The sequence below is a fragment of the Uloborus diversus genome, chromosome 5 (assembly GCF_026930045.1).
Source record: "Uloborus diversus isolate 005 chromosome 5, Udiv.v.3.1, whole genome shotgun sequence".
Taxonomy (NCBI): Eukaryota; Metazoa; Arthropoda; class Arachnida; order Araneae; family Uloboridae; genus Uloborus; species Uloborus diversus.
In genome coordinates this window covers 178,532,324-178,545,128 of record NC_072735.1, presented here as the reverse complement: position 1 = coordinate 178,545,128, position 12,805 = coordinate 178,532,324, and the positions used below count along the sequence as shown (strand labels likewise).

The window sequence follows — 12,805 nt, the reverse complement described above, 5'->3', positions numbered from 1 at the left end:
ACGTGTGCTCTTTTAACCCTGGTAAAATAATAAAAAGGATTATTTTTTAAGAATTAGGTTCACATGGCTCGATGCGAAATAGGTTTCTACATACAACGCACTAATAAACAGAAAATCGCATTTTTTTTAGACTTAAGTCACTCTGACTCTGAGCAGGGGTGATTGTGAATTCATCAAAAAATACCTGAAAGTTTTAAAGCGAGAACGGGGGGGGGGGGGGGGTAATCTTTGGCCCCTATTACTTAAGTGCACCTTTGCCATAGTATTAAATAGTTCCGAGTCAAAATATTGTGTGTACATTTGGTTAAATTTTTAATGGGTTACAAAGTTACTTTTGAGCTGGTGTTATGCAAATTATCTTGACATTTGTCCATCTTAAGGGATAGGTGTCCATCTTAAGACTCTTGCAGGTATATTTGATGAGTATTATATAATTTAAAAAGATTGCGGAGGTAGGGAAATAAAAGCATAACAAAAAAAAAACACATAATTCCGGTATTTTCGGACATAAAAATACCGGAAATACGTCCGAAAATACCGGAAATTCGGTAAAATACCGGAACACAATCACCCCTGTCTGAGATACAGAGTTTAGGTCGGATCTTTGCCAAATTTACCAAAGAGGTACTTTGATAATAAAGAATTCACATAGGGGGATTTTTGGTATTAAATAAGACCCCCCCCCTTCCCCAAAGAGGTCTAAATTTAAATTTTGAGTTATACTGCAACTTGAAAGGAATGGTTCGCTGAACTGCGTAGTCATGGCTGTTGAGGTCAAGGTTTTTCACAATACTATGAAAATTAGTAGCCTTTATTACTCCCTGCTTCGTTTTACAGCAGTGAGGTGTTTATCTCGTTTGCAAAAATCCTTTTACGATCACTGGATTTACGTTCTGAAGTCTTTTGTCTTCTGCTGGAACACAATGCCACACTGGTGGCCAACAGTTTCAATGATGAAGATTGGCAATGTATACTTTCGTAGTTATCAGATGTCATTCATGAAAATGAAGAGGATGAGTCTTTGCATGGGAGCCGCCGCACCGCGACTTATGATATTAACACTAGAAAGACGGAGGGGCCTGTGTGGCCCCTCGCGTAGTTTGTTGTTTAATAACTCAGATAATATCTAACGGAACTTAATGGAATTTTCTGACTTTTCATTATATGACACTATTTGAATGCTTGTTTAATCATTGAATCATTCGCCTCATAGTACTGTTAATATTGATCCTTATACCTAGAAAGACGGGAGGGGCCACAGTGGCCTCTAAGCATTTTGACAATTAAAAAATTTATTTTTTTCCTTTCTCCTAATTGTTGTAGCATAAAAAAGTGCCATTCACTCTAGTTTAACCTGTAACTTCCTCTTTATGCAGCCGATTGGATATCCAAATGCTATAAACAGTACCGACTGCTTACCATCCTAACGGTGGCCATTGCTCTTAGAAAGGAAAACTAATTCAACCTTTTTCCCAGTATAGAGAGGAAAACTAAAAATAATTAAGTACTAAGTTTTTATTTAGTCATGAAAGAAGGTGTATCAGGCATGTGAACTCCCTCAGGAAGAATTCTTAAAAGAATTCACTCCAAAAATGGATAGGGGCCACACTGGCCCCTTCAGTCTTTCTAGGTATACAGAAAATGTCAGTCGTTCTAGTGTTAATGAGAAACTTCCTCTAACACTAATGACTAACACTTTCAAAAGCGAATCCTGTTTCGGGATGAATCTGTTGAGAAGAGGGAGGTGAAGGGTTTTCCTGTTTTGAATGATTTCCCAAATAGAAGTAGAGTGGAACCTTAGCTCTTTGCTTAATAAAATATGGAGTTGTCCTTATCCCTTCTTATATGGATGGAGTTGTCCTTGGACTTGTCCTTATGGAGTTGTCCCTGGATCGGGAAATAGATCATGCACAGGTAGTCGAGCCGTTTTCTATTTCATTAAACCAGCGCAGTCTGTCGTAATATCAAAATGAATGTTTGATAGATACCACTTTTGACTGCAACTCAAAATCTACCTTCTACTATATTGCCCCCCCCCCCCTCTTAGCTTCTTACATTTGCCATAACTTAATCTTTGCGAATACGTATTTTCCATCTATGCAGATACCGAAACTAAATGGCAAACCGCACTAGATGCTGGCCTTGACATTCTACTCCAGATACCGAAAATTAAACCCAATATATTAAAATCGTCCATATAAGACAACGTGTCACTCTTCCAACTAAGTCGGTGCTAAATTTTGAATTTAAGTGGTTTCGCTACCACTTGTTTTCTGTTTGTTCAGTTTAGTGTTTACACTCCAGGAATTCAAAATAAGGTTAAGCAATGTAAACTACCAACCTAGTGCTTTTTAAAATAGTAATTTTCCCGCCAATTAGTAATAATTAATTTTATTAAGTTCAATTTACTACAAAATACAATTAACTTTTCATTCTAATGACATGGAACCGCTCTGAATATTGATCTACTAGCTGCGTTGCCCGGCTTTGCCCGGTCTACCTTGAAAACAACCATTGTGTCAAGTGAAGTATATTCAATAACCAGGATTAAATGAAAGAAAAAAAAAACCATCATGCAAAATTTCCCCGCCAAACAATGACGACAGATACTAAAATACTTTTAAGAAATTAAAATAAAATGTGAAAGATGTATTTAAAAGGCGTAACCATGGAAACACAAAATAAAATAGGTTTATTTCCATCTTTCTCATATTCAATTCTTAAACAATGGATTCAAAAAGCGTTACCGTGGAAACGCAAAATAAAATGGCTAAAAATAATTTGAGAAGAGATTTTTGAACTTCATTTACTTCGCTTGAAACTTTTTTTCTAATGGAGATAGAGGGTTAAACTTTCGACCTTAGGTCGAGTTAGATCTGGAGTAAAAAAAGCAGCTCTATCCAATGCTGTCAAAAAGAAAACTGTGGGACAATTCCTTCGCTTTTTATTGATGGATTTAATGAAGAAAGTAGTGCCTAAATTTCAACTAAGCCTAAAAAAATTCGAGCTAAAAACGCAAATAACTCCCGTCGTAATTAAGTTAGAGCGTTGAAACAAATTACGTAGAACGAAGAAAATTTTATTCTTTCCAACGGTATATAATACTGCTATTTGCAAGTAATTTTTCACCCTTATATTCGGGAATTTATGTGAAAATTGGGCCTAAATTGGAATAAAATAAGAACTATTCATTGAATTGTTTTCGAACTGGTCTGCAAACCTTCTCAGGACTTAAAGGAACAAACTGTGAAAATTTCAGCGCAATCGGCCGGGTAGTTCTCGAGTTTTGCGAGTTCAAACAAACAGACGCTTTTTGGGGACTTCATTTTATACTATTGTTACAAATCCTGTAAATAGTAATTATTGTAGTAACGTAACCTGTAAATAATTTTCCGTAATGAATATACAACCCCTTAACATATGGCTAAAGTATACAACCCCCTATTCTTTTTATTTTCATTGATAAAATTTGATAACGGTCTACGCATTTCTCGAAGCAGAAAGAATGTTGTAGAAAATTCTTGGATGTTTATAAAAGCCGTTAGCGATGGATAAACGGAGAGTTTCGATTGAGGATTTCGAACTGAGAGTGTGTATTTGCTCTGTTTATAGCGAGGCATTTCGCTGTGTTGTTTTCGTATTTGGAAGTAAATACGTGTGTAAACGTTGAGTTTACGGTGTTGTGTGATAATTGCTTAATTGCTGATGAATAATTTAGCAGTGGTTGAAGATCTTTCCTGTACATAGTGTAAATAAATTTCCTGTGTTTTTATCAAGAACTGTGTACAGGAAAGATCTTCAACCACTGCTAAATTATTCATCAGCAATTAAGCAATTATCACACAACACCGTAAACTCAACGTTTACACACGTATTTACTTCCAAATACGAAAACAACACAGCGAAATGCCTCGCTATAAACAGAGCAAATACACACTCTCAGTTCGAAATCCTCAATCGAAACTCTCCGTTTATCCATCGCTAACGGCTTTTATAAACATCCAAGAATTTTCCACAACATTCTTTCTGATTCGAGAAATGCGTAGACCGTTCTCAAATTTTATCAATGAAAATAAAAAAAAATAGGGGGTTGTATACTTTAGCCATATGTTAAGGGGTTGTATATTCATTACGGGAAATTATTTACAGGTTACGTTACTACAATAATTACTATTTACAAGATTTGTAACACTATGTAGAGAAGAGATGAACGGAGTCTGCAAGGCTGCCAAGTTTGGGAGGCCATGCCTTATACCTCAACTCAGAATAGCAGCCTTTACAATGCCAGCAGTTTGCTTGGCTGCATCAGTAGACGTAGGGCAAAGATTGTACTGACCTTCATTTATTATTTCTATGGGTGTTTCCCTTTCAGTCTTGGTGAAATCGGGGTCCATCAGACTTTTCTCCTCTTCCTTCACAGACGATTCAGACTTGACGGGGAGCAGAGGCCGTCGCTCGTCTTTTCCAGAACCGAAGCAGCAGCTGCGGAAGCAGGCTTGCTCTTCCTGAAACACACGTCGATTATTACGCGACTAGTATCTTGTCACCGTAGTCCAAAGCGGTCTAGTGGTTAGGGCCGCTGTCTTTCCCCAAGACAAAATGGGTTCGATCCCCGGCCTGGGCATCGGAATAAACCCACCAACTCTCTCGCTCTGTGTGACAATCCCAACCGCGAAACCACACGGTAGTGTAATCTTTATTATTAGTAATAATAAAGCTGAAAGTCTGTGACTGGATCTCTGTCTGTTACGCTCATAGCGCCTAGACCGTTTGGCCGATTTGCAAGAAATTTCACAAAAAATTAGTTCGTAGTATAGGTGTGAGCACCTCGAAGCGATTTTTCGAAAATTCATTCTTTTCTATTTCAATTTTAAGAACATTTTACCGAGCAAATTATCATAACGTGGACGAGCAAATTAAAATAACATGGACGAGCAAATTAAAATAACATGGACGAGCAAATTAAAATAACGTGCACGAATAAATTACGATCACGTGGGAGAGCAAATTACCATAACGTGGACGAGGACGCTACCATAACATGGGCAAGCAAATGAACATAGCATATTCGCGAGAAATTCATCATCCATTATTTGTAAATATAAAGGCGAATCAAATGACTTTTTAATTTTCTGTCATGAAGAAAATCTAAATGTGTAACAATGCAAAGAGCATCCTGAAACATATTTTAGGATGCATAACTTATTTGTTCTCGTGTCCCCGTTATTGAAATTTGAGAGATCATAGTCCGACGAAATTTTACAAAAACTCGCCAGTTTTAACGAGTTTTGGTGGAAAATAGAAGACATCTTTCACACTCTTTGTATGTGGAAGTCTTGACGCATGCAGACGGTGAAGCCTTGAGGTATCTTCAGTTAATAGCCAAGCCTTTCAATTTGGCGCATTTCTTCAAATTTCGGAAGACTTTATCTTCGTAACAGGGGCACGAGGGCAAATTACATATGCGTCAAAAAATTTCAAGTTACTCTTTTGATTGTTACCGATTTCTTTAATTTTTTTTTCATCATCTCACCCTGGTAAGTCTTCGTGCTAAAGGTTAGTAAGATAGTGGTTTGTATGTTGTGGTCATTACGAAACGTTCTTCTATTATAGTTCATATGAATGCTCGCAACTAACGAGTTATAGCAACTTTCAAGATTTGATGACAAGTTAACACTTTATATTAAATTAATATTGTGATAGAATTGAAACAATTTAAGAGGAGTTTTTTAATAAATGGCAAAACAAAATGGGATGTAAAACTTCTGTAGGTAATAACAAAGTACATCTATGTAGATTGAGCAAAAAAAAAAAAAAAAAAAAATTAATAACCACGTTTAAAATTTGATAACAAATCATGCTTTATGACCTGTCTATGCCCAAAAAACGGAAAAGAAAAATTGCGCACGTGCGCGAGGTTTACACATGAAGCATAAATACAGGATGATCAAAAAAAAAAAAAAATATTAATTTGAATTTTTGGCATCTTGAATTCAAATTATGTTTTTCGCAATCACGAGCGTGTGTGTGTATGAATGCGCACGTGTGTTTGTGTAGGCGCATGTGTGTGGGTGCGTGTGTGTGTGTATGTATGCATGTGTGTGCGTGTAGTGTATGCAGTGCTGTGTGTGTACGCGCGAGTGTGTTTAGACGTTCGTGTGTATGTAGGCATATGTGTCTGTGCGCAGGCATGAGTGTGTGTATGCGCGTGTGTGTAGGATATGGACGCAACCTGGAGACTGTTTTCGCAAGAGGAGCAGCATCGTGAGGCCGGTCTACGCGACGGTGATGCTGGCAGAGGGTGCTGGTTGGAAAATAAAATGATAGCACGCCAAAAACAGTCAAATGAGAACAATAAGCAATCGTGATTGCTCAAAAAAACAGTCAAATGAGAACAATAAGCAATCGTGATTGCTCAAAAAAACAGTCAAATGAGAACAATAAGCAATCGTGATTGCTCAAAAAAAAAGTGGGGTTTCATAAGGCTACCGATTTAAGAATAATGTACATATAGCTTTCTGGTGGATGAAAGGAAGAATCGCTAAAAGGAGCTACGTGTAAAGTCTCAAATGGCTACCGCTAGAGGTCTCTGCGTGTTATTACTTATTTATTGTTATTCATTTAGTCAAAATGGCTATCAAGGGGAGAGGCGATTTAGCACTTTAAGTTTGGCTCCTAATAGGACACCAGACCTAACACCGTGTGATTTCTTCCTCCTATGTAAGGACACTGTGTTTATACCCCCTATCTGCTAATCTTGACGAAATAAAAAAAAAGATCACTGCAGCAATTTACCCTTAAATGCACGATTTTCTTTAAACACTTTAAAATATGTTTTTTTTTTTGGCCATAAACTTCAGTTCGAATCATGGGAAGAACACTTGAAAAAAATCATAGTTTAATTTAGGGATGGTTTATGGTTAAATAACCACTTGATAATATTGGACTTCTCACTATGTGAAGGGACTAAGCAAATGACAGGGGAGCATCTTTTTGATTGCCCCGTTCTTCTCGACGTGCTGAAGGATGTCGTTTTCAGGGCAGTGTTGCCAGATTGGGGGAAATTTCCCCATTTTGGGGAAATCTGGTGCTCTCTGGGGAAATTTTGGGGAAATGGGTTTTAAAGGGGAATTCTTTGGGGAAAAATTTTTTCCTTGGGGAAAACCTGGGGAAAAAAATCTTGGGAATTTTTTTTTTTTTTTTTTTGTGTATTTAAATTCGCGTCTTGACATCTGGTAGTTACATTGTTTGTATCTAACAGCGTTTGTTTAGCTTTGCTCAACTTTATGGAATTCGCATTTCGCATTATGTGGAATATTATGCTACAGAATTCGCATTAATAGCTCTGCATGAGTAACTAGTTGATACGAGAAACAGGCAAAAATAAGTGTGATGAAGAATGTTCTTGGATAAATATATACAAAAATCATAGTTTAAATGTACATACGGTAGCAGAGTAGTAAATGCGAGTAAAAAAAAATATTTGGTTATTTCTTATCTCTCGGTCATGCACTTACGTATTTAGGACTAGTGGCACCCGCACGGCTTTTCCCGTAGTAGAAAATTAAATGTTATTTTGATTCCCCTGTATATTTACAAATAATGCAAGATGAATTTCTCGCCAATTGGCTTGCCCACGTTACGGTTCCACATTATGATAACTTGGTAATTTAGTCGTCCATCTTATGATAATTTTTCTCAGGAAAATGTTCTTAAAATTGGAATAGAAAAAGAACAAAATCGAATTTTTGAAAAATCGCTTAAAGGTGCACAACCCCAAACTATAAACTAATTCTTTGGCAAATTTCATGAAAATTGGCCGAACGGTCTAGGTGCTATGCGCGTCACAGAGATCCTGACAGAGATGAGAGAGATCCGAACAGAGAGACTTTCAGCTTCATTATTAGTAAAGATGAAAAAAGTTAAAGATAAAGAAGACAAAAAAAAAAAAAAAAAAATGGGGAATTTTATAAGAAAATTTGGCTATTTGGGGGAAAAAAAATTTTCCAAGAGACAAAAATATCAGAGGAAGTCGATTCATTTTATGAAAATATTAGTGGAAAAATAATTTTTGAATTTGGGGAATTTTGATAGAAAACATCGCTTTTTGGGGAAAAGTTGGGAGGGAATTGGGGAAATCTGGGTTTGACCATTTGGCAACACTGTATCAGGGAGCTTTCCCGCTCTGCTACTGCATCTCTGTTGTATTGGACTGCAAGGCGCCTTATGTCCGAGAGGACGTTGGTGGGCGTAAATTTTATATATATATATATATATATATATATATATATATTGGACTTCTAAAAAACAATAAGTAATTTTTCTTCAAATGTGAATTCAGTGACTGTTTTCCGGTAATTTTTAAAAACTGAAGTTTCAAAAAGCGCAATTGTAGTCGACTTCCCAATGTTGTTAGAGGGAGAAGGTTTCGAAACATTTCCTCGGAATATTTATGAAACTGAAATTCAAAAAACTGCTCAGAGGAGGACACTCAAAGCAATATTAGAATGATGTTCTATATGGCCTCCCCCCTTGTGATTGAACTCCCCCCCCCCCCCCCGAAATGATGGTCCTGTACCTAACTAGACATTATCAGTTTTGTCAGAAAATTAGCTTAGCTGGAAAACTCGAAGATTTAGCCTCTTCTGTCATGGAGTAAAAAATCTGTTGAATTGTAATCACATTTTTAAACAATTGCACCATTGAGTCACAAAGATCTTGCTCCGAAAATTCTGCAATCATGTTTTTAGAAAAATAGTAGCAGGAACTTGAACTAGAATTCACGATTATTTTTTACCAACAAGGAAAACAATTCAATTACAGAGAAAATAGCTATTCTTTTCTGAAGAACCAATTCATCGAAAAAATGAGAAGCAAATATCATCCAGGGATCCAGGAATAATCAAATTTCGTTCATGTACCTAGTAATTAAAAAAAAAAAAAGAAAAAAAGATTCGAGATTGTTTTGTGAATGGATTTGCAACATTCGCTGAAACCATTCAATATCATGCCGTGAAATATAATGGGATTCAAGAATGGTACCTGTTACAATGGATGCAAAGTTTTTTTATCATCTTATTTACGAAATCCTTTCTTTTTTCGTTTTTCAAACTTTTTAAAAGTGAAAAATTCGACATTTTGTTTTAATTTTTGCGTTAGCGATTTAAATAAAATAGTGCAGGTAGATTTTTTTTTTTTTTTTTACTTGTGGGCTGAAATCAAGATGATGCAGAAAGAGGTTCCCAATCCTCGGGTCATTATCCTGTATTTAAAGAGATATGAGATTACATCACTTAGGAAATACAGGTGTTTGAAGTACAGCAAGTTTAGGAAAAATGCCAATTGCGTTTGAATTATAATTCCGTTTATTAACCTTTTGAGTGCTATTGCTCTAAGTTGAAGCACTCCGCGTGAACGGCGCTTTGAAACAAAATCTACGTTTAAAACCTTTTGAGTTCTATTCGCTCAAATTGAAGCACCTGACGTAAGCGCAGCGGTTTGAAATAAAATCTTCGTTTTTTTTTACCTTTTGATTTCTAATTGTGACAAGTTGAAGCACCACACGTGTGCAGCGTTTTAAATTTAACGCTCCGTTCATTAACCATTTGAGTGGTAATTGCTCCAAGTTGAAGCACCTCATGTGAGCATCGTTTTGAATTTAACTCTTCGTTTATTAACCCTTCGAGTGCTAATTGCTCTAAGTCGAAACGCCTCGCAAGAGCGGTGTTCTGAATTAAAATCTTCGTCTATTAACCATAGGATGGCTAACTGCTCCAAATTAAAGCGTTTTGGGTTAAACTCTTCGTTTATCAACCATCTGAGTGATAATTGTTTTAAGTTGAAGCACATTGCAATAGAAGTGTTTTTGACTAAACTCCGTTTATTAATCTTTTCAGTACTAATTTTTACCATTTGAGTGTTAATCACCTCTCTAACTACTTCTTTTCTCACGTGAAGAGCTTAATCTAAGTCTCACGTGAAGAGCTTAATCTAAGTTAAGCTCTTCACGTGAGTGGCGTTTTGAAATGTAATCTTCGTTTATTAACCTTATGAGCGCTAATTGCTGCCAGTTGAAATGTCTCCCGAAAGCAGTAGCGATCGCTGGGGGCTGAATACTTTTTCGCACAGTATGGCTCCAGTCGGCGGCGCATTAACACGTTATAATATTAGTTGCCAGAATTATTAGTTTTATTTTTCGGACATACATTTATGCTCCAAACTATATTTACATACTTATGTTCGTATAGTCAAAGCGAAAGTTGTCGCTACCATCAACAAACTTCAACGCAGATTATGCAAACTAGCAGCGAATAAAAAATTAGGAGTTTTGTTTGAATGAATGAAGAACTGGCATTAGGGTTTGGTGTCGTTGCTACGCAAAAGGTAGCAAAAAGTATTATATTTTTGTATTTAGTGTGTCAAATACAACTTTAAATTTAAGTAATATCTCCAGTAACTTTAATTCACAAGAAACGGAAGAACACTATGTGTATAGTTATCTAATATTTCATTTTACTTTTTTGTCAATTTTGATCAAGTTAATTTAGCATTAGCTATTTTACTCATTTTTCTTCTGTTAGCTACTTTTACAGTTATATGATTCAGAAATAAAAAATATGCAATATTTGGTGCACAGTCATAGGACATTTTCTTTTTTTTTTCCTGACCGCCCCGTTTAATATTAATTTAATTAGGCACTTTTTATATGATTTAAAATTGTTACATTACTAATAATAATAATGAATATAAAATAAAGAAAGAATATTATATTACTTTGCTGTATTAATGATGCATTAATGCATCATGTAAACGTAGTGCATAACTTTTTGGTTATTTTTAATTATTCAATGAACAATATTTATTATGATAATATACTTTTCATATTGAAAATACCGTAGTTCAAAAAATGAATATCGAAAATATCAAAACATCATGATACTTTCAAAATAAATATCGGATATATATCGTGATATGTATCGTGATACATATCGACTGATATATATCGGCGAACCCTGATTTACAAGAACCAAGTTTCAAATTTTTTCTGAAAAAGAAATTTACATCATCCCCTCGCAAACAACCATTGATTGCCCAGCCGAACATTTAATTATCTGACACATTATTTATCAAGCAAATTCATTTGAATTATGTTAATTTAATGCAGTTTCGAAGGTAGTTGAAATACTAATGGTGAAAATTCAAAGAGAAAATCTTACCAATATTTTGGGCCGTCTTTTCCATCCTTTTGTTGAAATGCATGAGAAAAATGTAGAGGAAGAAAATGATAAGCAATGTTAATGACTCCCACCTAAAAAATAATAATAATAATTTGAATTTTGACATTTTGAATTCAAATTATGTTTTTTGCAACCACGAGTGTGTGTATGTAGGCGTGTGTGTTTGTGTGTGGGGGTATGTGTGTTTGTGTGGTAAGGGGTATGTGTATGTGTGTGTAGGCATACACACACATACAGGCATGGTAGGGCACAGGTAGGCCATGTGTGTTTGTGTCTGTGTGCTGGCATAAGTGTGTCGGTAGTTGTGTGAATGAATGTGTGTGGGTGGGGGGGTATGTGTATGTGTGTGTAGGCATATGTGTTTGTGTCTGTGTGCAGGCATGAATGTGTGGGTAGTTGTGTGTATGTGTGTGTATGTTTTTGTGTTTGTGTATGTGTAGGTGTCTGTATGTATGCGTGTGTATGTATGTGTTTGTGTGTGTAAGTGTATGTGTGTGTATGTGTTTGTGTGTGTGTGTATGTGTTTGTGTGTGCGTGTGTAGTTGTGTATGCATGCGCATGTGTGTAGGACATGGATGCAACCTGGAGACGGCTTTCGCTATAGGAGCAGCATCGTGAGGAGCCGGTCGACGGTGATGCTGGCAGAGGGTGCTGGCGGGAAAATAAAATGATAGGACGCCAAAAACAGTCAAATGAAAGCAATAAGCAATCGTGATTGCTCCAAAAAAAATAATAATAATTTGAATTTTGACATCTTAAATTCAAATTATGTTTTTTTCCGCAATCACGAGTGTGTGTATGTAGGCGTGTGTGTTTGTGTGTGTGTGGGGGGGGGTATGTGTGTTTGTGTGTAGGGGATTCAGTGTGTAGGGGTTTGTGTGTAGGGGTGTGTGTGTAGGGAGTGTGTGTGTAGGGAGTGTGTGTGTTGTGTGTAGGGGATGAATTCAAGATGTTTGTATGTGGGTGTAGGCATGTGTGTTTATGTATGTATGCAGGGGCGTAGCTAAGGGGGGGGGGGTTTGGGGACAAAACCCCCCCGAAATGTTTGTCCCAAAAAAAGGAGAGAGAGAGAAAGAAAGAAAAGAGAAGAGAAAGAAAAGAGAAGAGAAAAAAAAGAGAAGAGAAAAGAAAAATAAAAGAAAAAAAATCAATTTTTTTTTCTGAATAACAGTGGTCAAAAATTCACTTCGCTCTCCCCCCCCCCCTCCAGTGCCATTGAAAATCAGCTAAATGAGTGACCCTCAAGCGTAAAGACGCCTCACTCCTCACTGTGCTGCAACATTTTTTTGATAATTGAGTGAAATTTCACACTTCGCTTTAGAAATGAGATTGATTTATTAAATCCACGTATATGCAGCCTTTTTTTGTCATAGATTCTGAAAATTGTTAAGTATGTTTAATTTTATGAGCGGCGCAGTGGGAATATTACATACAGTTGAATCTGTATGTTTCGAATTTCACAGGAAGGAAAAAAAATCGAGATAAAGAGGTTTTAAGATACGGGGACTTTAAGAAACTTTATAGAAATTTGGAATATGATGGTGAAAATTTGAAATCGATACTATAGA

General features: G+C 36.2%; 1 protein-coding gene across 1 annotated transcript in view; it reads right to left on the bottom strand.

Moving 5' to 3' along the window:
• The window catches only part of LOC129223304 (sodium/potassium/calcium exchanger 4-like), a 41,023-nt gene that overhangs the window by 14,587 nt on the left and 13,631 nt on the right, over nucleotides 1-12,805 (bottom strand). Inside the window, exons 6-7 of the mRNA XM_054857869.1 lie at nucleotides 11,217-11,308; nucleotides 4,337-4,501 (exon numbers count right to left, since the gene is read on the bottom strand). Of these exons, the coding sequence (XP_054713844.1) occupies nucleotides 4,337-4,501; nucleotides 11,217-11,308 (257 nt within the window). The remainder of the gene's footprint in view (nucleotides 1-4,336; nucleotides 4,502-11,216; nucleotides 11,309-12,805) is intronic.